This window comes from Pleurodeles waltl, chromosome 6, assembly GCF_031143425.1.
Source record: "Pleurodeles waltl isolate 20211129_DDA chromosome 6, aPleWal1.hap1.20221129, whole genome shotgun sequence".
NCBI lineage: Eukaryota > Metazoa > Chordata > Amphibia > Caudata > Salamandridae > Pleurodeles > Pleurodeles waltl.
In genome coordinates, this window is record NC_090445.1 from 586,797,395 (window position 1) to 586,821,378 (window position 23,984).

At 43.8% G+C, this 23,984-nt stretch overlaps 1 protein-coding gene across 3 annotated transcripts in view; it reads right to left on the reverse strand.

Annotated features, from left to right (window-relative positions):
* The window catches only part of BLTP3A (bridge-like lipid transfer protein family member 3A), a 286,049-nt gene that overhangs the window by 215,101 nt on the left and 46,964 nt on the right, over positions 1-23,984 (reverse strand). For all 3 annotated transcript variants that reach the window (XM_069238827.1, XM_069238826.1, XM_069238825.1), the window contains exons 2-4: positions 5,641-5,803; positions 4,973-5,011; positions 260-351 (exon numbers count right to left, since the gene is read on the reverse strand). In XM_069238827.1, coding sequence (XP_069094928.1) covers positions 260-351; positions 4,973-5,011; positions 5,641-5,803 — 294 coding nt within the window. The remainder of the gene's footprint in view (positions 1-259; positions 352-4,972; positions 5,012-5,640; positions 5,804-23,984) is intronic.

A 23,984-nucleotide genomic window follows, 5' to 3' on the forward strand; every position in this document is an offset into this window, starting at 1 on the left:
GTGCATGTGTGAAATAATACAGAAAATGTCGCACACACCATATTCATGTAAGACAGCAGAATTCCCACAACTGTAATGCTTAAGCATATCTATGTGTGATGATTTAAATAGTATCAAGATAATAGCACAGACAGCATACAAGTGCTATCCAGTTAAAAATGCACGCAGTGAACATGTGTGACTTCAGTCCTCTGAAGCTAACAGTGCACGAACAGCAGAACAATAGCACTGTAACATATAATAGCAGGAGGTTACTTACCTTTGCCCAGCAGCTAGGGCAATAGGTGACTGTCCATTGGGAGGGCGTGGGTCTTCGCAAGTTCGCATTTCCACCTCCACCTTATCTAGGAACTGTAAAAAGAGAAAACACAGGAAAGTTACCATCTCACCAATCCACCAATGGAGGCCTCCCAGAGCACAGGTATGAGAGGCCTGCAGACAGCAGGAGAGAAATATTGGAAGGATCAGTAGCCAGTGCAGGAGTGATGCCTTTAGAGACAGGGTGAGCTGCAACCACTGACTGACACATAAGACTTTCAACTCCTGCAGGGGTCAGACATAATAAAAGTCTAGGGTTTATTCATTATACAGCCGCCCACAGGGGTAACAGCTAGACCACGAAGGAGAGAGGTGGGGAAAAAAAAAAGAAATGGCAAGAGAAAGGGGACAGTGTGGCAAAAATGGGGAGAGAAATGATGAGAGAGGAGGAGTGCATCCGAAACAAACTGAAGGAGGAAGAGACAAATTAAAGAAGGAAAAGACAAAAAGGGCCAGGGAGAGGTAAAGTAAAAGGAAATAGTTGGTCAGATCCATCACATGTAAAATCACGGCACTTTAAATAGTAACGAAACAATGCAGTTTGTTGCATTGCCTTTAAACCTTGGAGTAAAAATCATAACAAATATTACATGGAAAATGCATCTTTCATATGGCTAGGGTTTAAAATAGACCCTTACAAATTACATTTGTAATGTAAACACGCCCAACCTCTTTTTGCCTGGTTTTTGATGCAACTTTGTCTGAAGTGCTCTGGGTTCGTGGTAACCAGGTCATCAGTGCCAGTGTTCTTTCCCCTAAACAAGACACCTGGTCACTTGATCCCCAAAGGGCCAGGCCCTTTATCACCTCTGTAAGACCCTAGTAAATGGTTCCCAGGGCATGGGTACCGAAGAGGGCCCCTAAGGGCTGGAGCACAACTTATGATACTCTACGGGACCCAGCACCAACCTAATGCAGATAGCCATTGCAAGCTACGTGATAAGCTGCTCCCAAAAAGTGAAAACATGACATGACACAATCAGTGTGCTATTTCCCCTAAACACTGCTTGTAATATTTGTAAGTCACCCCTACAGCAGGCCTTACAGCCCTAAGGCAGAATGCATTATATGACATGTGTGGACATTTCTTCAAGAGCAGCTATGCCCCCGCTGTGTCTTTGTCAATTCTTAAAATAAGTGAACAGGGAAGTCATTTTAAATACTGGACCCTGGTCAATACGTGTTCAGCTACATGATGGCTTCACTGAAAATAGGGATGTTTGGTATCAAACATCTTGTATTAATAAACCCTAACTGATTCCAGTGATGGATTTATTAATATATGCACCCAGAGGGCACCTTACCTTACCTTAGAGGTGCCCTCTAAAAACCTACCTACTGCTGGTGGGTTCACTGACGAGTTCCAGCCAGCCTGCCACCAACAGACAAGATTCTGACCCCCAAGGATGAGCGCCTTTGCTCTCTCGAGGTGGGAAAGAAAGCCTTCTCTGACAGTGCTGTTACACCACCCACCTAACAGGATGACCTGCAAATCTGCATTCCAAGGCAGGAAGCTTCAAAGAAACCCACCATCTTTGGTATGCAGACCTGCCTTCCTCAGAGGAAGATGCTGACCCATGGTCCATCTGGCACCTGGACAGGTGGGGAACTTAGCTATGCAGGAGGCATTTTGCATTTCCAGGGCGGAGACACCCCTAGGGTGACCAGCCTGAAATAAACACAGTCTTAGGAATTCCGTCATGTTGTGTGTGGTGGACTTAGGAATTCTGGGACAGGCTGATGCCCACTCTTCAAAGGAAGTGGTCATCTATGGGGCGTAGCGCCCCCAAGGGTAAGCAGCTCATTGGCTACTATGCAGTACTCACCTTAGTGCCCGCTAAACACAGTATTTAGGGGACTGCCCTTATACCAGGACCTCAGATCTTCATGGACACAAAAGGAGTGGACAAGAAGCCTGCTGAACCCGAAAACCAAGAAGCACGAAAGACTTGGCCCCAACCCTGCCTGCCTACCTGCTGCACCTGACCCTAAAGAAGCAACTGACCTGTCCAGCTGCTGTGGCCTCCAAAAAACAGGAGGGCTGACAGAGCTTTGCAAATAGCCCAGAAGAACTCCCTTGGAGCAGAGGAGCTGCTTCCCTGCATCTGCAGACAACCTACGAAAGAACTGTAAGGACCGGGACCACCAAAAACCGGATGCCGGACATCAACACAGCACCCTAGCCACCTAGCACGAGCTGAAGCAGGCCATCAGTGTCAACATGGTTCTAGGCCCTGCAGAGCCGAAACCCACCTTAAGTTTGCCCACAGTGGACTTCCCAGTGGAGTCTGCAACGTGTTTTGCAGACACCCCCTTCACCCGACCACCATGGTCAACTGCACCTGGAACCCCGGACCGAGGGGAATTCACCACTGGGGTTCCTAAGTTCCCCCAGGCTTGTGAGACCCGAGCCCACTTGTTGGTTTGGTCGGAGTGGAACCCCCCAGATCACGTCTGCAGCCTATTTCTGTGGGCCCCCTCTACTACAACCTCCCCAGTGATGGTAAACCTGATGGTCCAAACCATCTCTGCACCCAGACCTCCTGGCCCAAGTAGAACATGACCACTGGTGTCCCTACTACCCTTAGCATCGCAAAATGAACACCCCTGGTGGTTCACCCAGGCTGGACTCTCAGTCCACCCATGCAGCAACTTTGTGACCGGACCGATCCCCACAGACTTACATGGGGCACCCAACGTTGAACTGCACCCCTGTTCCTGGACGCCCCAGTGCCGCCTGAGGTGACCGGGTGATGTGGTCTTGGACCTTGCCCCATATATACCTTAAGTCCAGGAGATTGGTCCCATAAGTCGCTGTGGTAAACCTTTATGCAGTGTTTGTTCTTCCTTCATAGGATAACATTGCTGCATAGGAAAAATGCACTAACTTTTGCAAACTATAAAAATTCATAACTCCAAAAGTACTCAACTAAGTCCGGTGATCCTGGTATCTAAATTTATATAAAAGTACATGTTATTTTTATACATTGGTGTGAGATTTCTTAATTGTGTGTCTCATCTATTGCCTGTGCTTGTGCCTTACATGCTTACCACTACCCTCTGATATGCCTAACTGCTCACCCACACTACCACAAAAGACAGCATTTTGGATGTAATTTGTGCCTCTGCGATACCTTTGGTGTCTGCCTGGACTCTTTGCACAGTGTAACTCTTTTGGGTCTACTATATACAGAGACCGCTTCCTACAGAGAGTGTGTTTCAAAGTAGTCCACACCAACTTTCAGATCCCAAAAAAACTGTTAGCTAGTGCACATCTAGTCTCTCATGGATCCAATCATTTCTTACTAATCACAGCCCAGAGACCAGACAGCGTGACCACATCAAACCCTGAAAAGTTCTCCACTGTTTCCATGTAGTGTTATAGGATCAAATGTAAAGCTCTCTGCAGAACAGGTAAGGCTCACTGGGCCAGTGGACTATTACACCTCAGAAATAGGTCCCCTGCTATAGATTAACCAGAAACTCAACCCAAATGTGTTCAAGAGGAGGGAAACACATAGGAAGATCCATGGGAGCTCAAAGTCCCAAAATGGAGAAGGCCCTAAACAGATCTGAAAGTAATCAGAAGAGGTACAGGAGGCTTCTGAAACCTGAATTCGCAAGACTGATTTTCCACTTAACTTCCATACAAAGGAGGGGCCATGACTGAACAGCACTGAACAATTTCCTTAACCCTCCATAACTCAGCAAAGAAGTCATAAATGGAAATATTTTAAGTTACAAATACAGTATTCACCTATCTCAGCGTATGCCCAATATACTACAAAGCCAAAGAAGGCAATGTCTGCACATTAAGGGGCTTAACAGGCTCTAGACGTAGTGCATCCAATACAACACTTCAACTCATGCTTTCTTACATTATGGAGGAGAAGCGTGCACCATCACCACAAAGCTCATTCCAGCACACCTAATACGCACGCCATTTGAAAACATTAAAATCTATACATGACCACCATCCACAAATGTCCATCAGTATCCGACACTAGTCATATATTACAGTTACTGCATATGTTTTCAAGAGTTCCTTAAGTATCCACATGCATTTTCACAAACTCGCACAGACTGAAGTGGCTATACTAAGTAACTAAAACAACGTTCCAATAAGGACTGTCACAATGAGTATAATAAAGAATATTTAAAAAACACAGCCTCAAAAGCGGTACAATCTCAAAATATAGTGTGTTTGATTAAAATCCCAGACATTATCAAACAACACAAAATGTCATAAAGTGCCCAGCTGCCACAATATGACTGAAAGACAGGAGAGTCACACAAAATAAATAACACAAAATAAGTAAATACAAACATACAACCTTAATTTATTTTTAATAATTAATCCCATGACCAAACACACAATCCAACACAGACCATTATTGAGAGCCCGTGAATTTTAAATCCCGGCGATGTATTTGTTCCTGTGTTTGTCACGTTTGCGAAGCTCTAAGAGTTGCCTACAGGCAGCTTCTGAACATAAAGTTGGCAAGTGAATGACTACCTTTCCTAAGGGGAAACAGAAGAGCAGCTAAGACAGTGAGAAGGGAAAGAGTAGGCGAGAAAGAATGTGCAAGAGGTTAGAAGAAACAGAAGAAACGGGAGGAGGGGAAAGATGCATGGAAAAACATATCAACATTACCAAACATATAGGGTGGGTCTTGAGCTTTGTCCACTGTATCTGTGAAAGTAAAAAAGACGGGTAAAAACATAGTCTATGGTGAGTCACCATCCACACTTTATCATCGTAATATTACGTGCCCAGAAACTTACTGTGAACAGCAAGTGACTCTTGTAGGGTCTGCCCACACCTCACTGATTAATTAGGGCGGGTATCTCCTTATCCTGTGGATCCCAGCCTTATAGCTGCATTTAGTAAACTTAGCAGTTATCTTTTTCTCACTACTTCATGCTTGATGAGTGCAGTATTCATTAAAAATTAAAGACATTCAGCTTCTGTCCCTTTTCTGCCCGCTCCCCCTCCACAGGACCCTTTGTTTTACTCTACCCTAACCCACCGTCCCCTTCTTCAGAGTAAAAATTAAATGCAAATAATGAACTGCAAAAAGGACTCTTAAATAAAGACTATTTTTAACACATTGTTGTTTCTAAATTATTTGTAAATATTAAAAAGAAGCTCATGGAAGCCAAGGTCTCAGAAGAAGGGGTGATTCCCATTCAGAAGGTGGCACTCAAACCTAAGTAGCCGGCAGCCTTACTCGCAGGACAGCTGCTAGAAATACTTCTATTTATTTTGCCACTAGGTGGCTTGCCTGTGACATGGCACCCTGCGCTCTCCCAGCCTCTCACCCGTATGGAGGCCTTGTTACAGAAGACTTTGGTGATAGCTAGCCAGGTGGGCAAGTCCAGCATGTTCTGAAGAACCTCCTCATCCAGCTCCAGGTTGGTGAGCTGTCCTTCTCCTTTCAGTGTGCTCAGGTTGATCTTATCTGGGGACAGATTCTTGGTGAATCTAGAAATAGGAAAGAGAGGAAACAGCATCACACACAAGATAAAGCACGAGATTTCAAACACTCTCCTGAGCTGGTATCTAATGGTACCACAACAAACAACCTTTCTGAACATCTTTCTCTGAAGATGTAATCCATCTCACAAGAAAGACCTGTTGTTAAAAGCTTGCTGCTTTAAATAGCAACGCATAACATATTAGCAAAAACATCTCCGGGTCGAAGCAAGGTAATCATTCTTTCAATAAAGTTCAGAGAAAGGCCTTGAAAAACAAGCACCAGGAATATCATTGTCACTGGAAAAAGTCATCCTTTGTGGGGATGACAGCAAAATATTTATTTCGAAAACCGAAAAAGAGAGATGTAAAATAAATGTGACAATGACGATGTTTATTTCAATCCCCAGATATTTTACAGATTTTGACACCCACACACTTTCTATTCTATGATTGTTCTTGTTATGGACAACAGGCAGATTTGTTCAGTTGCACCGACCTATGCCTACGTAAATCTTCCAAGATTATAATGACCATGTCCGAGCACTGTATTCATCCATACCTGTGATGTACTCCAGTTAGGTTACTAGCTCAATAAAATGAAGGTGACTATGCAGCACTGATGGAAGCCTCTGCATCGCATCTGTGATCACAGTAAATGAAGCAGTCACTGGCCACCTCGTCATCTCGACAGCTAATTGTTCCATGTAGAATAACTATCAGGGATCTCAGAATAAGGCCCACAGTCAGTTTTCTCACTAAAAGCCAAGTTCATTTTCCTCATCTGGAGTGGCTGCTTCTGCAGTAATGCCTGCCACTTATCACGCATGGCTGAAGAAAAGTATTTGAAGATTTTAAAGGTACAGCCTTTTTTTAAAAAACAAGAAGAGGAGCGAAGAGACACCAGCCTGCATCCATACACCTTCGATGTTTGGCTCCATTACACTAAGCATTGATCAGATGTTTAAAGCTGCTTCCGTTGTGGACCTGCCCGAACTATCCCCAAACAAATCCAGGTAATCTAGGTTTGGTATGTGGGTCAGCATTGGATTTGGTATGATTTCTGTCACTATCAAACTGTTTGATTCAACAAGAACAAGTATGAGATGTGTTCTAGAGTGAGTTATTCCCTACTTGCATTTTGGAAGGACAGCACCAGCCCCCCCATCATGAACCGTGGCAGTCTTCCACATCTATTTTATTCATTAAACTTTGTCAACAGTATACCAGTGAAAGGCTTTGTGAAAACTTCATAATCATAACATATTCCCTCAGCCCCTCCAGCGTTGGAAAATTCCCAAGGCCGAAATTATTGGTATTACATCTTGTCTGCAAAAAAATGCCCTCAATGACGCACTGTTCCATTAATTCTGACAAGTTATTCTCGAATCTGCATGAATGATTTACCAATAAGCTTTTATAAAGACCTTAATACACCTTTATAAATATCAGAGATTTTTGTCCCAGTTCTGAGGAGTCTAGTTCATGTTTTCTCTTAAAATCTCCCATTACATCTATGATGACTTTCTCTCAACTGACCATCTCAGCCAAACTTTAACCTCAATACTCTTGAAAATTACATCAATTTGCGTTTTGTTTTCTTCTGCAAACAATATTTCCTTATTGTCTATTTATTCTATAAGTTAACATGTATTTATTAAGAAAGGATGGCTCATCCGTTTGACTAAAATGCACTCTCCAAATTTCATGTCAGTGTGACACGAAGCTGAGTAAATATCCCTTTATAGGAGGACGTCTACTTCCTTTTTCTCAATGCTCTACACTCATTTACAAATGTCAAGCCAAACTCGTATAAACCTAGAAGATGTCAAGAGGAGGCACACACAAAAAAAAACCACAAATTGAAAAACAAAATTACTTGTAATATAATATAACAGATCCTTGAGGGTACAAAAAGAGGACACAGATAAGCTATTTCTATTAAAATGGATTTATATTACAATAGAAGAGGGAGAAGTGTACATATGATGCTAATTAGCCAGCAACTAGAGTCTATACCTTTCTGACGATGACTGGCTTGTACATAACTGCAAATATAAACATCAAGAAAATTTAGAGATTTAAAGAAAACCACATTTGTAACTGATTCTATTTACCAAGGACAGGGTTGGAAGATCCTCAGTAAATGATCTGACTCTGATTTTTTGCATTGAGCTTTGTTCGATTCTAAGAGCCTCCTGCCCCCCATGGACAAATCAAGGATTTCAAGTCCCTATTCTGTATGCATGGGAGGTTTCAGAATGGGTGAGTACCTGACACTAGCAAGTTTCTAGCCTCCCAGGCAGGAGGGCTTCTGCCACCTTAAAGCGAAACCAAATTAAGTACAGAAGTCCTGAAGAGCTTAGATCTATCAACCTTAAAAGGACAAGACTTGCTTGTGCACATGCGGAGAGTAAATCTATCATCGTATTTGTAAAGTGTGGCTTACCACCCCAGCGGGTATCCAGACGCTTACGGTTGTCGCTGTGTGTCTGAGCTACTCCTCAAAAAGCCACGTCTTTAGTTTTTTTCTGAATTCAAGGAGGGTGTGCATGGTGCGAAGGTGAAGGGGAGGCTGTTCGAGTTCTTGGCTGCTAGGTAGGAAAAGGATCGCCTTCAGCAGCAGCTGCGTTTGATTCTTGGGACATGGGGTGAGGCAAGCGTTCTCGAGCAGAGCTCCCTGGTTGGCTGGTGGAAGGAGAGTCTGTGGTTGATTAGCATGGGTCTGATAGTGTGGAGGACTTTGTAGGCAATGGTAAGAAATTTGAATTTGCATCTCTTGTACACTGGCAGCCAGTGTAGACCTCTGAGGTGGGTGGTGATGTGGGTTCTTCTGGGGAGACGTAGGACGAGTCTTGCTGCTGTTTTCTGGATGGTATGGAGGCAGTGGGTGAGCTGGGCAGGGAGTCTGCCGTAGAAGGCGTTTCCGTAGTCAAGTCTGCTGGTGATGATGGCTTGAGTGACCATCATTCTGGTTTCGAGGGGGATCCATCTGAAGATATTCTGCAGCATGCAGAGGTTGTGGAAGTTAGCGGAGGCCACTATGTTTACCTATTGTTTGAAGGTGAGTTTGCTGTCAATGATGATGCCAAGGTTGCGGTCGTGGTCCGTCGGTGACAGGGGCTGTCCAAGTGTGGAGGACCACCAGGAGTCATCCCACAGGGAGGGGTTACTTCCGAAGATGTTTACATCCGTCTTGTCCGTGTTCAGTTTAAAGCAGCTGGATTTCAGTAAATGAATGTCATACGTGACATCATGTAGCCAAAAAAAAACTCACAGATGGTAATTTGACCGAAAGATATCATCCCTTGCATCCTACTGTTTTTAGCCAAGAAAAGGGCTGTTCGTACTGTGTGGCGATGGTGGTAATACTTGGTAGTAACAGTGGTAGTGGTGGAGTGGATGGTGGTACTGCTGGTAGCAATCGTAGTAATGATGGTAGTTGTGATAATTTTGTGGTGGAGGAAATGGTTGTGGTAGTGGTAATTATGGTGGCCATGTTGGTAGTGGTAGTAGTTATGTTTGCAGTAGTGGCTAGTAATGGTGACAGTGGAGGGTGAGGATGGTGGCAATTGTGACATTAATGGGGACAGTGGTGCTAATGAACATAATGAAGAACTATATTGCCAAAGTTTCAAAAGGTTATGCACGGACTATGAAGTTTTGATAAACGTTACTATCCAGGTTGGTTACTGGGCAATTAGCACTGAAAAGAAATGAGAGGCCATGCAACGCGTGCAGGAACGAGGAGATTCTGTGCCTGGTTTGTGCCACCAAAACAAGGAGGGCAGCAAGGAGTGCAGGGAAAAAGCAAGTGCCTGGATAATGTTATCTATTTTGCATGGCGGTTGTTGTCCCTTTCAGGTGCGGAAGCAGAGCGAAAGTAGGCAAAATGCTGTCACTCGGACTGCCTGACAAGCATAACACTGAATGGCTGTCCTGCTGCCTTTTGCTAAATGTGACGGCCAATGTCTACAAGTCAAAGGCTGAGGAGGGTGCCCCAAACTACAAATCTATAGATGATGTTCTGGGTGGGGGCAGAAATAAATTGTGAATGATAGTGCAACAAAACAATACCTGAAGTGGACTGACTCAAAGCTGATGCCTGTATATCATATTATTAAGAATATGTATTAATTGGAAATAACTGAGGAAAACTATAACTGAAGACATATTTGTAATTTTATTATACTATACTTAATGGTTGTCTTGTGGAAAGGCCTATGCTCATAACAGTAGGTCTTAGTTTGTTATGGTGACACGCCAACTATAAGTGCTGTAAGGCTGTTTATGTTACTGGGAAAGTTATTTAAAATGCTCTATTTTTGATTATTAGGAAACGTTTATAAGGAAAATTACAACAAAGCCCGTAGGCCTGATTTATTTATTTCCAATCTCGTCATCTACAATGCGCCGCATCCCATACGAACACTGCCACTAAACAAGGCAACCATCACAGAATGTTCTTGTCCATGACGTACCAATGTTTTACCATTCCAAGATGGTCAACGTGTTGCTTCTAAAGTGGCAGCCATGCTGGAACTTTAAAAAAACAACAATTTATATACAACGGCATAGCAAAACAGCCATCTGCTGCTATGTTTATTTGTACTTGTTATTGCAACCATATTCCCGCCAAGCATCTGCGGTTGAGTTTGTGTTTCATTTTAGTTGTACAAGACGATGAATGCAAGAATGAGTCGGAGGCTGGATGAATGCAAGGATTAATACGAGGGTGCATATTTGATGACTTTTTGAGTGCCTACAACCATCAATGATTGAAGAGGCACTTTTAATTATAAGTCAGATCTACTGGCACTGACAATACTTGTTATGTAAAGAAAGAGACTCACCAAGATTTAACAATATACAGCACAGGAGCAGCATGATCAGCAGAAGAAAAAGTGGTTACACACCATGTGGCAAGCTTGGCAACCCGTGCAGCTTCAATGCAAGGGCCCCTTTTTGTGTGGGAAAAGAACATTTGCTGCAGATACCCATGTGCTACTTTTTTGCGTGTTACTTCAAGCTTTCAAAAATCTTTTCAATGCACAAAAAACAAAACAGTTTGCATCTCCACTGTTTATTTCGTATAGTTTAATTTTACTGCATGTACAGTGCTTTCGGCTGCCACAGTGATGACGTCAAAAACGCTGTAAGAAGTATATAAATAATGTTGACTGTAAATAAAATGCAACGGGTATGCTGGCCTGAAAACTAGATACTTGGCTCAGCCTAACATGTGACTGATTCTCCCATTCCATTGTGGACCTGCCTGAACTACCCCCAAACGAATCCAGGTAATCTAGGATTTGCAGCATTGGATTTACTATAATTTCTGCCACTATGTTTGATTCAACAAGTACGAGATATGTTCTCATATGCATTTTGTTTTTTTCTGCAAACAATATTTCCTTATTGTCTATTAATTCTATCATTCAGCATGTCTTTATTAACTGGCTCTTCTGTCACATGTTGGGCTCAGCCTAACATGTGACTGCTTCTATCATTCTGGCTCAACTGGCCTTGCTCATTCAACACTTGCTTTTTTTGGGGGGGTGGCAGCTGAGGCTTTCTCCCTGGCACAGATGCAAGCATTCACTTTTAAAGCAAGATAGCACAATGTGGACCGAGTGCTGTGAGCATGCCGATCACTGCAAACACTCAATCAGACTTCCAAAGTCCTTATCGCGTTGGCTACAGGCCTGGATATTGATAATTTATCGAGTCACAGAATTGTTGTTATGGCGAGTAATGAGCCCAGGGCACAGTCCGGTGCCTACAGCAGAGAAAATACACAAACAAGGCCAAAAGGTGCAAAAAGGGACAGAACAGTCACAAATGGGTGGCCTCATTAGGCGAATGGGAGGACCTTTTGGCCTGATGCCAAGAGGCCGTTATAGTGCGATGAGCAGGGATTGGAAATATAAGTGGGTGAAGTTTATCACAACTGTCAATTACAGGGTCGATACATTTCACACCCAAACCCGCCGAAATGTAACAGAGGGAAAAAACAGGTATTTACTGGGACATGAGGATGTTGGTGGGCTAAACACCAAAATCCGCTTGTTACTCCCCAAACGTCCTAATTATCGCACTCGATAAATTCAGAACGCCTTGGTATCGGATGCGATAATTATCAATCATATGCCGCGATACAGAGGGCAGGCGCTACCCATTGCACCTGATCAATAGGAAGACCAACCCTTGTGTTATTTATCGGGTCTCCTAAATGAGTTTCTGGAGAATAACATGCAGATTTTGGTGTTTAACACAACAAAGTACGCATGATACTTAAATACTTTATGCCTATTAAATTTCGGCAACTTTGACCCGAGGTATTGAATGCGTCCGCTAACTATGGAATACATTCAATACAGCTAAACTAATCCAAACAGGGAGCAGGGATCGGAAACAACACCCCACTTGTAATCTGGCCCTTAACAGGGCCCTCTGTTGTTTGTATTGTGGGCGCCTACAAAATTTGACAGAGGTCACAGCAGAGGCAAAGCCTGCATTCCTTCCTATTATTCTCCCTCTGCTGCCATCAGAGCCCCCAGAGTCGGCCCAGCCACCCAGCTCGGGACCGGGCACAGAGACGGCGAAGAAAGGCTCCATTGTCAGGCAGATGGTATTACGATGCCAGACACATGGGCAGGGCCTTGGTCTAGTTCTAGCTTTCCTGCTGGCCCTGTAGGGGGCGTAGGGACAGCTAATCTCTAGGACAAACGCAGAACCCCCACCGCACCCTTCCTCAGGGCAGGAATCTGAGGGGGCTGCTCAGACATGCAATGCCCTCTCCTAAGCACTGTTGCAGATCAATTCACAATTCCAAACGAGCTTACAGGCTCATCCCATGCAGACACTGTGGTCTGCACCCATCTATGGGGCTTACGGCCAGCAGTGCTACTGGATGACTCACCAGCTGACCCAAGTGGGCACCCTATGCCACTCCCTTTCGCCTCTCAAGGCCAGTGTTCCCACACATCCCCTACAAGCAGCCTTCCTAAATTATTCCACGTAGGTCAGATCACTCCCTGCAGTTATCACAGGCAGCTCTCTGACAGTTCGTTAAGGATCTGCAACTGAGACCTTTTCAGCATTTTCTACGGCTGGCAACAATGAGTCTAAAAAAAGCTCCAATGTCTTACTCTCACCAGCAGCGCAGCACCATTCAGTACCGGTCATCCATTTACTGATCCATGTAACATATCCAGTGCATATCTGATCCAAACTAATACTCTGCGCTCATTCTGTACCATCCTCATCTTCAAATCAGTTTTCCAACACCATCAGCTCTAACACAGCACTGTCTCCAGTGCATCTCAACAGACAGGAGCCCTACAACATTCAAACGGCATGTCTCAAAACAAGGTGCTGTACCACTCCATCTTAATTAGTGCTCTAATACCTTTCTCTCTGTTATTTTATGTTGTAGCTATCGGTAAAACACACACTCACTCTCAGTGAGCGGCAGCCAGGGTTGAGGATAAAGAGGGTTGCTGCATGGTAGCACCCTGGTGCTGGGTGCAGTCCAAGCACAGACGGGCTTGCCTTTGGCGTGCCAATAAGTAGGTCCTGGGAGAGGGAAGGAGGGCAAGTAAGCAATGGGGTAGCAAGGGTGAGGAGAGGCGCTGTCCATCACAGAACAGGCAACAGGTCCTACACTATTACCTACTATAAAGCAGCTACACCACGCACTCCACACTCCATCATATCGCTCAAAAGACCAACTCAACAAAAGCTAGAGGCAGAGCCTCAAACCATTCACAATAGCTTTTCTACTTTCAGTGCTCTTACATTTTCTACAGTTCCACCAAGGGAGCTGCCTCAACACCAATCCCTACCTCTAGACAGCCAAAATAATGACTGCTACACCAGTCAAGGTTGATCCCAAAGGTCAACACTCCAAAACCATTGCTAAAGTCTTCCCCAAATGTAGGACACCTACACAGTCAGATATAGCTATTCCACAGACACTTTTCCTCAGTGTTATATTATGTTTTCTGGCTTCTCAAGAGCCATAGTGTCAATACAACTGCCTGTGGCTTGCTCAATGCTGCATGATCTACAGCATGGCCTATGGATTCTCTGCTGAAAGCACTCCCTCGCCATTCCCAAAACCCCACACCCTCTAATTCAAAGTACATACACAAATGGCTTAAGTTACATGAGAGAGATCTATTACCTATGCCTTCTTCCCAGGCAGTGGCTCTACAATACTGCCCAAATATTCGATGCTCATGCACGCCTTGCCCATTTATCCACTCTTCCAGTACCATTTAAATCTGCCAGAATGATGCCACGTGTACGTTAACAGCTTCACAATGCCCAGATGTAGAACTGATCCATTTTTAAGTTGAGCACTTTTACCTGTTGTAAGCATTGTGGGCTTTTAACCACTCCCACCTCACGCTGATCACTTTCACGCGTTCATGGGCTTGCCTTTCAAAAATCACTTGATGTCACTGGTAACTGCTATACATTTGTCCCTCCATAAAGCTGTTTTTGTCACGCGTTGCAGACTGCCCGTTACCTGGATTATTGCACAATGCCCGATATACTTCAGTGTGGGCAAACTGGTTTTTTTGTCTCTCCACTTTGTGCTGCGTGGTGGCCATGGTGTTACAGCATGAACAGGGACATCAGTGTGAACTTGATTGGCGGTATTGGAGTGCTTGTCATATTGTTTACAGAGACCTAATAAGAGTAATTTCTTGTGGCTCTAAACTTAAAACACTTGAAATTGGCAAATGCTTCACATAAAACAGAAATCCTCAAAGCAAAAGCAGCTCTCCTGACACAGTGGGAATGCAGATACTACAATATTCACTGCACTCGGGAAAACGCAACCTATAATGCTTTGCAAACATTCTTTTTCACAAAAGTATTGCCCATAACTCACACTGTGTCGGTCTTAGGACAATGGGACCACCACCAAAACGTTCAGCACAACTCGCTCTTTCTGTCTGTGTCACCTTTGGGTCCCCACACTTGTTCAGTGGGGACTCCAAAATAATAACCCCTCCCACCAGTCAATGTCTCTTTTTAAGCTCCTTCATGGCTGGAACTTTTGTTTTTCCAGCTGGGAGTAGCTTGCGTTTTAAGGGCCTTGTTTGTAATATCATTGCTATAGGCCTGCTACATATATGGTTACTCTGCATTATTTATTGCTATTTTATTTTTGTATTATGTATTGCCATTTTCTTTTTGTGTGGTTATGCCCTTCAGGGGCTAACAATATAGTTACACGACCATGTTTTGTACAGATGCTATTTTCATTGTGCTGTTCTTTAGGGGCTGTTGTAAGCATTACAGTCATATCAACATATTAAAATATTAGATGCATGGAAACTTGCCCTATAATGCTTTGCAGGGCATTACTTTTACAAAACACGTTTGATCATAACTCAGCCTGTGGTGGTCCAAGGACAATGGGACCACCTTGAAAACACTGACCACAATGTGCTCTTTTTCTGTCTATGTCATCTCTGGGTCCCTACATTATGTTAGTGGGGACTTCAAAATAATAACCCTTCCCACCATTCAATGTCTTTTAAGATTTCTCATGGCTAGAACTTTTGTTTTATAGCTAGAAGTTTTGTTTTAGAGGCCTTGTTTGTAATATCATTGCAGTGGGTCTGCCAGCCTTAAAACATGGCCTCTAGGGGAAGTGGTTACACTGCATTACTTTCTCCTGTTTTTTTCATGGGGTTATGCCTGCTAGGGGCTAACAATATGGTTACATGACCATGTTTCTTACAAATTATATTTTTGCTGTGGTGCCCTCTACGGGCTGTTCTGAGCATTACAGTCTAATGCCAAAAGTGTAATTGTGATAAAAGGTTTAAATGATAATTGTATAGGTTTTAATAATCTCTCCTTATTACAATTATGACCATAATTCAGGCCAATTTAACATCCTTATTACACTATGACTGTTTGAGCACTCTTGATATGTTTGGGTGATCCTTCTAGTTTATTTCTCCTCTGTGGCTGTCTTGTGTATTTTTGAGGGGGAATTGTGTTAGCCAGCCAGCAACTCTGATGGTGGGGTGGTGAAAGCGCTATTCTACTGGAATTAGCATGGCAGATGTAAATTAGGATGCTAAATGATAACATTTTCATTTTTTGCTACAGATAAAGGAAGAAGGTAAATGGAAGTGGTTTAGTTATATGCAGGGCCACTGGAATTACATGACAGGAAAAGGCGAAATTATGAGGCAGGGTTGACCAATTTATGTGGCAAGAAAAGTCCAGTTATGAATTTACAAAGCCAACAGCGCTAACTCAAGCAATAGCTCTAACGCAAGCAAATGCAAGACCTACTGCATTGCAAATGCTTGTTATGTCAGGTTATCTTGTTCTTTCGGCCTTTGCAATAGAGGCGGGCAGCCAAGGCAAACACATACGCCTCTGACACTTTGCTCGCAAAGTAAACCAAATCTGACAGGCTGATCCCCTGCTCCACCCCTGTGCAATGACAGTCCTAGTACACCTTGCACTGTGAAGGGAGTGAAGGATAGAGTAACATTACAGTATTACAACCCGGTTGCAAAAGTTTGTTATCTGAACTTGGCGGTTTCTCGATGCAAAGTAAAAGGTGGGAATCAAGCTGCAGTAAGGACGAGAGAAGAGGGAGAGACTAGCCCCCAATAGCACACAGCGCAAAGTGCAAAACAAAGGCACGTGAGAATGGCCACCCTGGGTTGCCTCAGTAGGAAGGCCGTGAATCTTCAGTAATATGCCTCTGGCCGAAACCAGTAAATGTCAGGAGTTATTCTTAGTCTTAACAATGCCTGTTCCAAAGATTATATTTGCTAGTTAGCACTTAGGACGTATAATGCCTGAACAAAGCACACATGAAAAAGTCCCAACCAGATAAAAAAAATTAAAAAATGATTGTGACAAATGGGCAAAACCTAGTTAAAAACGCGGAGAAAAAAATGACCAGTCACTTACATATAACGAGAGGATTCGAGATTTAAGTGTACATGAAAGTAGCAGCTGGCCAGTGGTCTGTGAGAGTAATTGGTGGGAAATAAAAATTAAAGGAGACAAAATGATGGGAAACAAAAACGGACATTGACTAAGAGTTTGTGTTTCTTGTATACACAAAAATGTTTTCTCAAGCTAGACTAGTACAAACAGATCAGGTAAAGCGTGGTTGCAGCAACGAAACTTTGATGTGCCGGTGAGAGGGGGGAAATGCCGCGTCACTGACACACTAAATACAGAAACTGAAACTGTGTTCAAGTGCGGGCCCTGCTGCACGGTTAGGAGTCCTGTTCTAAGTTTAGCAACACCGGGGTTTGAGGCCGCAATGCAGGTAATGTGACGAGCACTGCTGGGCCAGTCCACGAACTCAGGGCATGGCCGGGCACTTGGAAGTATTATTCCCCCTTTTCAGGGAAACGTTAGATTTCATTGGTAACCTTCATGAACTAGTCGATTGGCAACCCCACATAGACATTCAACGCTCCTACTCAAAAAATATTTAGCGCGGTTACTTCAATAACCACACCTTCTATATAAATGATGTTGCTTTTGGACGTCCCAAATTTCTTGCCACAGACTCACAGGCAACATGCCTGTGAGTCTCAGAACCACCTGCACGGCTCCAGCGGCTTTGCCTCTCCAGATAAGGCACAGCTTATCCTTTTGGAAGCAAATAAACAAGTGACACAATTGTTATATGTACACCCAGGAGACCAGCGTTCTGATTTCCTTCGTGACTACATTGTGTAATGTTGACAAACTTGCTGCATCTTCTTGTGCCCCATTTCCATTATCTAACACAATTGGGAGCTCTTCGGAATGTGCTAAACACTAGCATAAAGAGAGGAGGACCCAGAAAGTCATTCCTCTCCAAGTGACCTGCGCTCCTATGGGCAAGGCTGCACGAACGGGCACACTGACATTCGGCTCGAGTGGCAAATTAGGTGTCGTTTGAGGCTTATGGCTCATATTTTTTCAGGGTCGAGCGCAAAGCGCTCTGTCCCTGGTGTAATCTCTCTATGGGCTTTTAGCCACACCCATGGGTTTGGTTGGTACGTGGGCTTGCCTTTTACAATTCACTTCATTTCATTAGTGGAAGGCATGCACACATCATGCCTTATCTGGTGTTTAGCCCTCCTCTAACACACCAGTCAACTACTGAAAACATGCAAGGCTCCACGTTTCCTGTATGGTTTCTGGACTCATTTTTCTCTTTATTTCGCAGGCAGCGTGAACTCGCTGGCCACTAGTCAAGCACTTTGCACGACATCAACCGTGTTACATGGCTAACTGCACTTTTGCCAGTAACATGTGTAGTTGCACTTTTGCCGGTAACATAGATAATTGCACTTTTGCAGATACGTTTCACTGCGAGCGAACTTCTGTTTCCTTTTGTGCGTCTCAGTCATGCTCCATAGTGGCCGTGGACTCGCTTATGTGAAAATGTCTTACTTTTCAGTTTATGTGGCAAGAAAAGTCTGGTTAGGAGTTTAAAACGCGAGCAGCTCTAACTCGAGCAAACACAAGACCCGTTGCATTGCAAATATGCAGACTGCTGCTCTCTACGCTTCACTATGTGAGGAAGTGAGCAGGGCTTGGCTTGTGAGCGATGCTGAATGTTTAATGACCAATGGAACCATGCGTGGTTCCACCCCAAGTTCTTGCTGTGTTTCAGTTCCGTGTGGGGGCCTGTAGTTCACAACACCACTGGGTTTTGGCCGCTGAACTACTTTGCTTCATCACTCAAGCCCAACAAGTCCATCACCAAAACAGACTCTGCCACTAGCCAGTTCTAAGAAAGTCTAAAACTTTAGGAGAGGGCACAAGGAATGAAGCACACATTTTCTCATTCAGATGGTTTATTGACTTCTCTGTTCCAATGAGAAGCTGTCTCTGATAGGGGAAAACGTGTCTATCATGAGTACTGTAGGCTCATGAGAGGACTACCCAAGAATCTTCCTCACTCATTCTTCAGTGTAATGTGCCTCAAGAACTGAAGTATGTGGTTCTAAGGCACACTGAGTGCTGCTGATATATGCAGGCTGCCACCAGGCTTTTACAGGAGCAACATCCAGGCCCTCTTCCAAGACTTGGCTAAAAACATGCTACCCTGTCTGGGCCCACAAAAGCATTCAAGTTAGCTATTCAGTACCTGGCTGAGAAGATGAGCATTATTTAGGTTGGTGATCACCACGTGATACTGAAATTCTCTGTCTACAGGTTCTAGACTTAAGGAAACCATAGGCATTGGCCCAACCCTTATCAAGGTACCCATCCAGGATATATAACTCACTTACGCTGGCCAACTTACACATAACGTTCGAAAAAGATTGAAATATTACCATTCAGGTGCTGCACTTAGGTTCATTCTCTTCTAACCTTCATGCTGACGTTGTTCTACCCTGTGGCCACTGCCACTCCTTTACCTTCCTAGGATTATATCTTCCTTTCCAACGAGACACTTTGCTATGCATTGATTCTTACAATGCCCTTGCTCTATGTTATGGGTATTAGAATGCATTCCATGACATTTTATTCCAACTCATGCTCCATACTAAAAGCCATACTTTATAATGTCCTATCGCCACTGTAAGCCCTATGCAATTTACTTTCAACTTTAGGTTGTGTCTTACATTTCTCTGTATTCATTTCCATGCCCTTACAAAGAGTGGTCGTTATCTGTTATCATAATATATGTTTTAAGCCATCAGATCAGTATGAAGCTTAGATTTACTTCTGCATGGCTCTCAGTATTAAATATGCTGAAGAAGCGGATGAGTAGTGTATCTCGTCCCTTATTTCTCCTGGCAATCTGCGACAGTTCGTTATTCAACCATTTTAACTCTGACTTGCCGGATTCCCACGAGTGTGCACTCTTTCAGCTTCTCTTCTGTTCTGCCAATCTTATCCCACCTCATCTGATTTCCAAAGAGTGCTCTACTCCGCCCATGTCTTAATTCCAGCAGTATCAGTATGCAAGATGGATCTAAGTCAAGTCTGTGTGCATTTCACAGCATAGCCACAACTCTGATAAGTTTAATTAAACTGCAAACAAAGTTACACTTTTGTTTTTAAGAGGTCATCACAATAGTGCTGGTCTATTCTACACCATCACAGTGTGTGCTGTTCAGCTGACCATTCATTTATATTGTTTAAATCTCTTTATTGAGGCTCTGTGTTCCAGCAACCAACGTCAACAGTCAGGAGGCCAGCCTAGGACAAGAAATCACTTATTATCAACAGTGATAACAAACACTGAAAGTTTGCTTAGTTCAGTGACCTGTGCTGTGGCAGCAAGAGGTCTCCCAGTCTCAGACCTATGGTATGGCAGAGTGATGTCTCCAAACTTTCCCACACATCTGCAATTTAGAAGGCTCACGCCTTTTGCTCGGACCTATGGTAGGGTTGCTGAAGATCTCCCAGCTCTTTGCTCTTTTGTATGGCAGCCAGAGGACAACCGCTTGCTGATCTATGGTATGGCAAAGAAAGGTCTCCCATTCGCTGACCAAAAGTATTACAGCATTTCTCCCAGCTCACCAATCTGTCCCATGGCAAGGCAGGTGGTATGGCAGTAGAAGTCTCCCTGTAGTTTGGCAGCCTGTAGACTTACAGCTCTCTAACCTGCAGTATGGCAGTTGGAGATCTCCAAGCACTCTGATCTGCTGTATGGCAGTAAGAGTTCAACAGATCTCTGACCTATGGTACTACAGGAGTGCTGTGTATTTACATTTATGTATTCACATTAAAGTTTAGTGTTAGAAACGGGGTTTCTGGTTGGCTAGAAAATGCACCTCAGCTAGACAGAAACCACCACTCTAGTCAGTGCAAGTCAGTTACACAGCAAAGATAATCTGTGCTCATCCCCAGTAGCTTGGCACAGAGCAGTCAGGTTTATCCCCACAGGTCATGTGTAAAGCGTTTGCTCAACACGGTCCCACCAGTGACACATATACACCACAAAAAATGACCCCACACAGAGCTATATATATATATATATATATATATATATATATATATATATATATATATATATATATACACAGGGGTGTGGAATTTATTAAAATATCTACTTGTCCACGGGACAGGTTGCTTCTCAAATCTACTTGTCCTGTAAAAAGATCTACTTGTCCCTTTGGTGCCATGTAGTGTAGCGCCAAATTATGGCAGCAATCTCATTATGTAAGAGCTCTGATAATAGCCTCTCTGATTATGCCAGGGCTACTACCATAGTAGGGCTTGAATACTTGCAGTTTCAATCCCTACTGTAGCAATTTCCTTATTTTTCCACCTTTCTGCAGATCTGCATACTGGGGCTGGAGGAAGCAGTAAGCAATAGTTCCAGGGCTGGAATGCCTTTGAGTCTGCAAACCTACTAACCTGCATGTTTTAAAGATCTTCACCAGCTTCTCTCTAATATTTTCCCATAATAAGAAAGGTTGGACATTTACTCCTGACAATGGCAGAATTAGAACTTCTTCCAGGGTTGGGAAGAAAGTGGCTGGAGGGAAAATGAACTTGCAAATGCTCAATAGATTTTCACATGAGCAAATCTACACATGCGTATTTACCCATGCTAAAATACAGTTCACAAATATTTTATAGGGGTGCGACATATACCATGGGTGCACTTTTGTGACTTTCTTTAAGAATTTGGGGCCACATGTAGGTAGGTTCAGATTTGCGACCCGCAAATTGCGAGTCGCAAATCCGAATGTAGGATGGTGTCCCTGACACAATCTGTGATTGGCAAGGGCGTCGCAAATGCACACCTCATGAATAATCATGAGGTGGGTCGCAATTTGCGACCCCCATGCGAATGGCGGCCTCACAGGGATGGTGGCCTGCTGGAGACAGCAGACCACCATGTCTGTGACTGCTTTTCAATAAAGCAGTTTTTTTTTTTTTTGTAATGCAGCCCGTTTTCCTTAAAGGAAAACGAGATGCATTACAAAAACGAAAAATGAAACGTTTTCGTTTCATTTTTTCAGAGCAGGCAGTGGTCCGTTTACAGTGACATTCACAATGGGGAATGGGTCCTAGGGGGACCCCTTCCCTTTTGTGAAAGTGTTAGCACCCATTTGAAAAAGGTGCAAACTGCGATTGGTTTGCGCCCGCGTTCGCAAAACAATCCTACATTGCACTGCGAGTCGCAATTAGGAAGGGAACACCCCTTCCTAATTGCGAGTCGCAAACCCGTTTTGCGATTCGGTAACCAGGTTACCGAATCGCAAAACTGGGTTTGTGCATCGCAATGTGCTTTTTGCATGTCGCAAACAGCGAAAGTCGCTGTTTGCGACATGCAAAAAGCTACCTACATGTGGGTCTTGGTCCCTAATTAGGTCTGGTGTTAAAGACATTTTGTTTTTATTAAACTTCTATTTCTCTCTCTTTCGGCTGGCTTTACTGTGAGTGATCGCATTCTTCTCTTCCACAAGGAGCATATTGGCACACAAAGTAGTTTTGTTCAGTGTCAGGAACTACAGTGGCAATCAGTGACGTAACGAAACTGGAGGGTGCCCCTTTGCAAAGAACATGGAGGAGCCCCCTCTCCAGACTCACTCAGGGCAGGTGTTGTGCTGAAGGGGCCCCCTGGAGGGCGGCTGCGGGGCCTTTGTTATGCCACTGGTGGCAACGTGTGCTTTTAGAGTTCAAAAACTTTTTTTTTTTTTTTTGCCAGTGTTTGTTACAATGTTGAGGGCCTGGTAGCTCCCACAACAATAAAGTGTTACAAAAGCCATGTCAAAACAAGACACGCATTGATGAAACTAAAAGACTTATAAAAATATGTCAGATCAGTTGGCTTTGTCAGTGTTTGTTTATTTTCATGCTTCCCATAATCGTGTTGAAAATGGTTACACTGATTTTCCATTAGAAATATTTTTGGGAAATACTAGCATGCATCAAAACATTTTACTAAATGACACCTCATTTGCATCTAATCAGAGAGCATTCTGGGAGCATTATACTTAGCCTCATAGCCTAAACTTTTCAAACATGTGTATACACGTTTTTTTATTTGTACTGGAACCAACGTCAGTAGTGAAGTGTGACCTTAAAACATTTATTTACAGCACTCACCCTAATAATGAAGGTTTTCAAATAATGAACCATAAATACAAGTTCGAACAGCATTATCTTTTGGAAACACATTACCTCAACTGTAGAGAGTTCCACTCTCTGTAAACAGGCAGCCAAAGGGTTTGTGCTGCAGAGGGTTGGGCCTACTTGTCCCAAGGACAAAGGGCGTCGGGCGATAGGAATTCCACATCCCTGATATAGTTATAATATCTTGTGCATAAAACATGGACCAAAATGATATTATTCGTAAGCACTGTGCACACTATGCCAATCCTGAGTCAGTACTCATCAGCATGTTTATAGCATGAAAACATGTGGATCACCAATAATCAAACATTATGCATATTATGCCAACATTGAACTAATACCTGTTATTCTAACCGGGAAGGAATCAACAACTGTATATACCATGCAATTAGCAAGGCATGTCATACAACAGGTACTGGGCAAGGTACATTTAGTAAATAAATCTTGGTAAGTTCAGATGTCACAGCTCATCTGTGCCCATAGAAGATGTGATACGATAATCAGTTCACAGAGGCAACTGGGCTGGTGTAACAAGGCACAGAAATCACTAATGTAAGTATGGGGCACAAAGACACCTGCGTCCCTAATATGCGTTATGCAGTACTGGGGATTCTTATTGTTAGGGCGGAGGATGCAGAAGCAGTTGTGTGCCCCTCCGTGCCAATATGGTATTTTCCCTTCCTCTCCATGAGGCAAGTTCTTTAGATAGAGGGGGCTTCTGACAAAGACTTCCCCTGTAATGCCACCAGTGCCCCTGATGTATGTGGCCATACACGGAGCACTTAAGGCAGAATGTGGCAGTTCCAGTGGGGAGAAGTGTTCCCAAGAACAGATCCAGAGCAGGGGGGTGATGGAGGACCAGCCTGCAAAAATCAATCTCCATCCCCCAGGTATGACCTAACAAAAGTGGGAGGCGCACACACACACTACAGACAGTGCCAGTGAGACCTCCTTTGGTTCCCCCCTTCATCCCCGCATGCAAAGTTGTAGGAGTGCAGCTGTCCACGAGTGCGCAGCGCATCTGCCAACGAGACAAGGAAATACGGCTGATCACAGGTTGCCCATGTGTTTGCGGTGCAGCCACTAC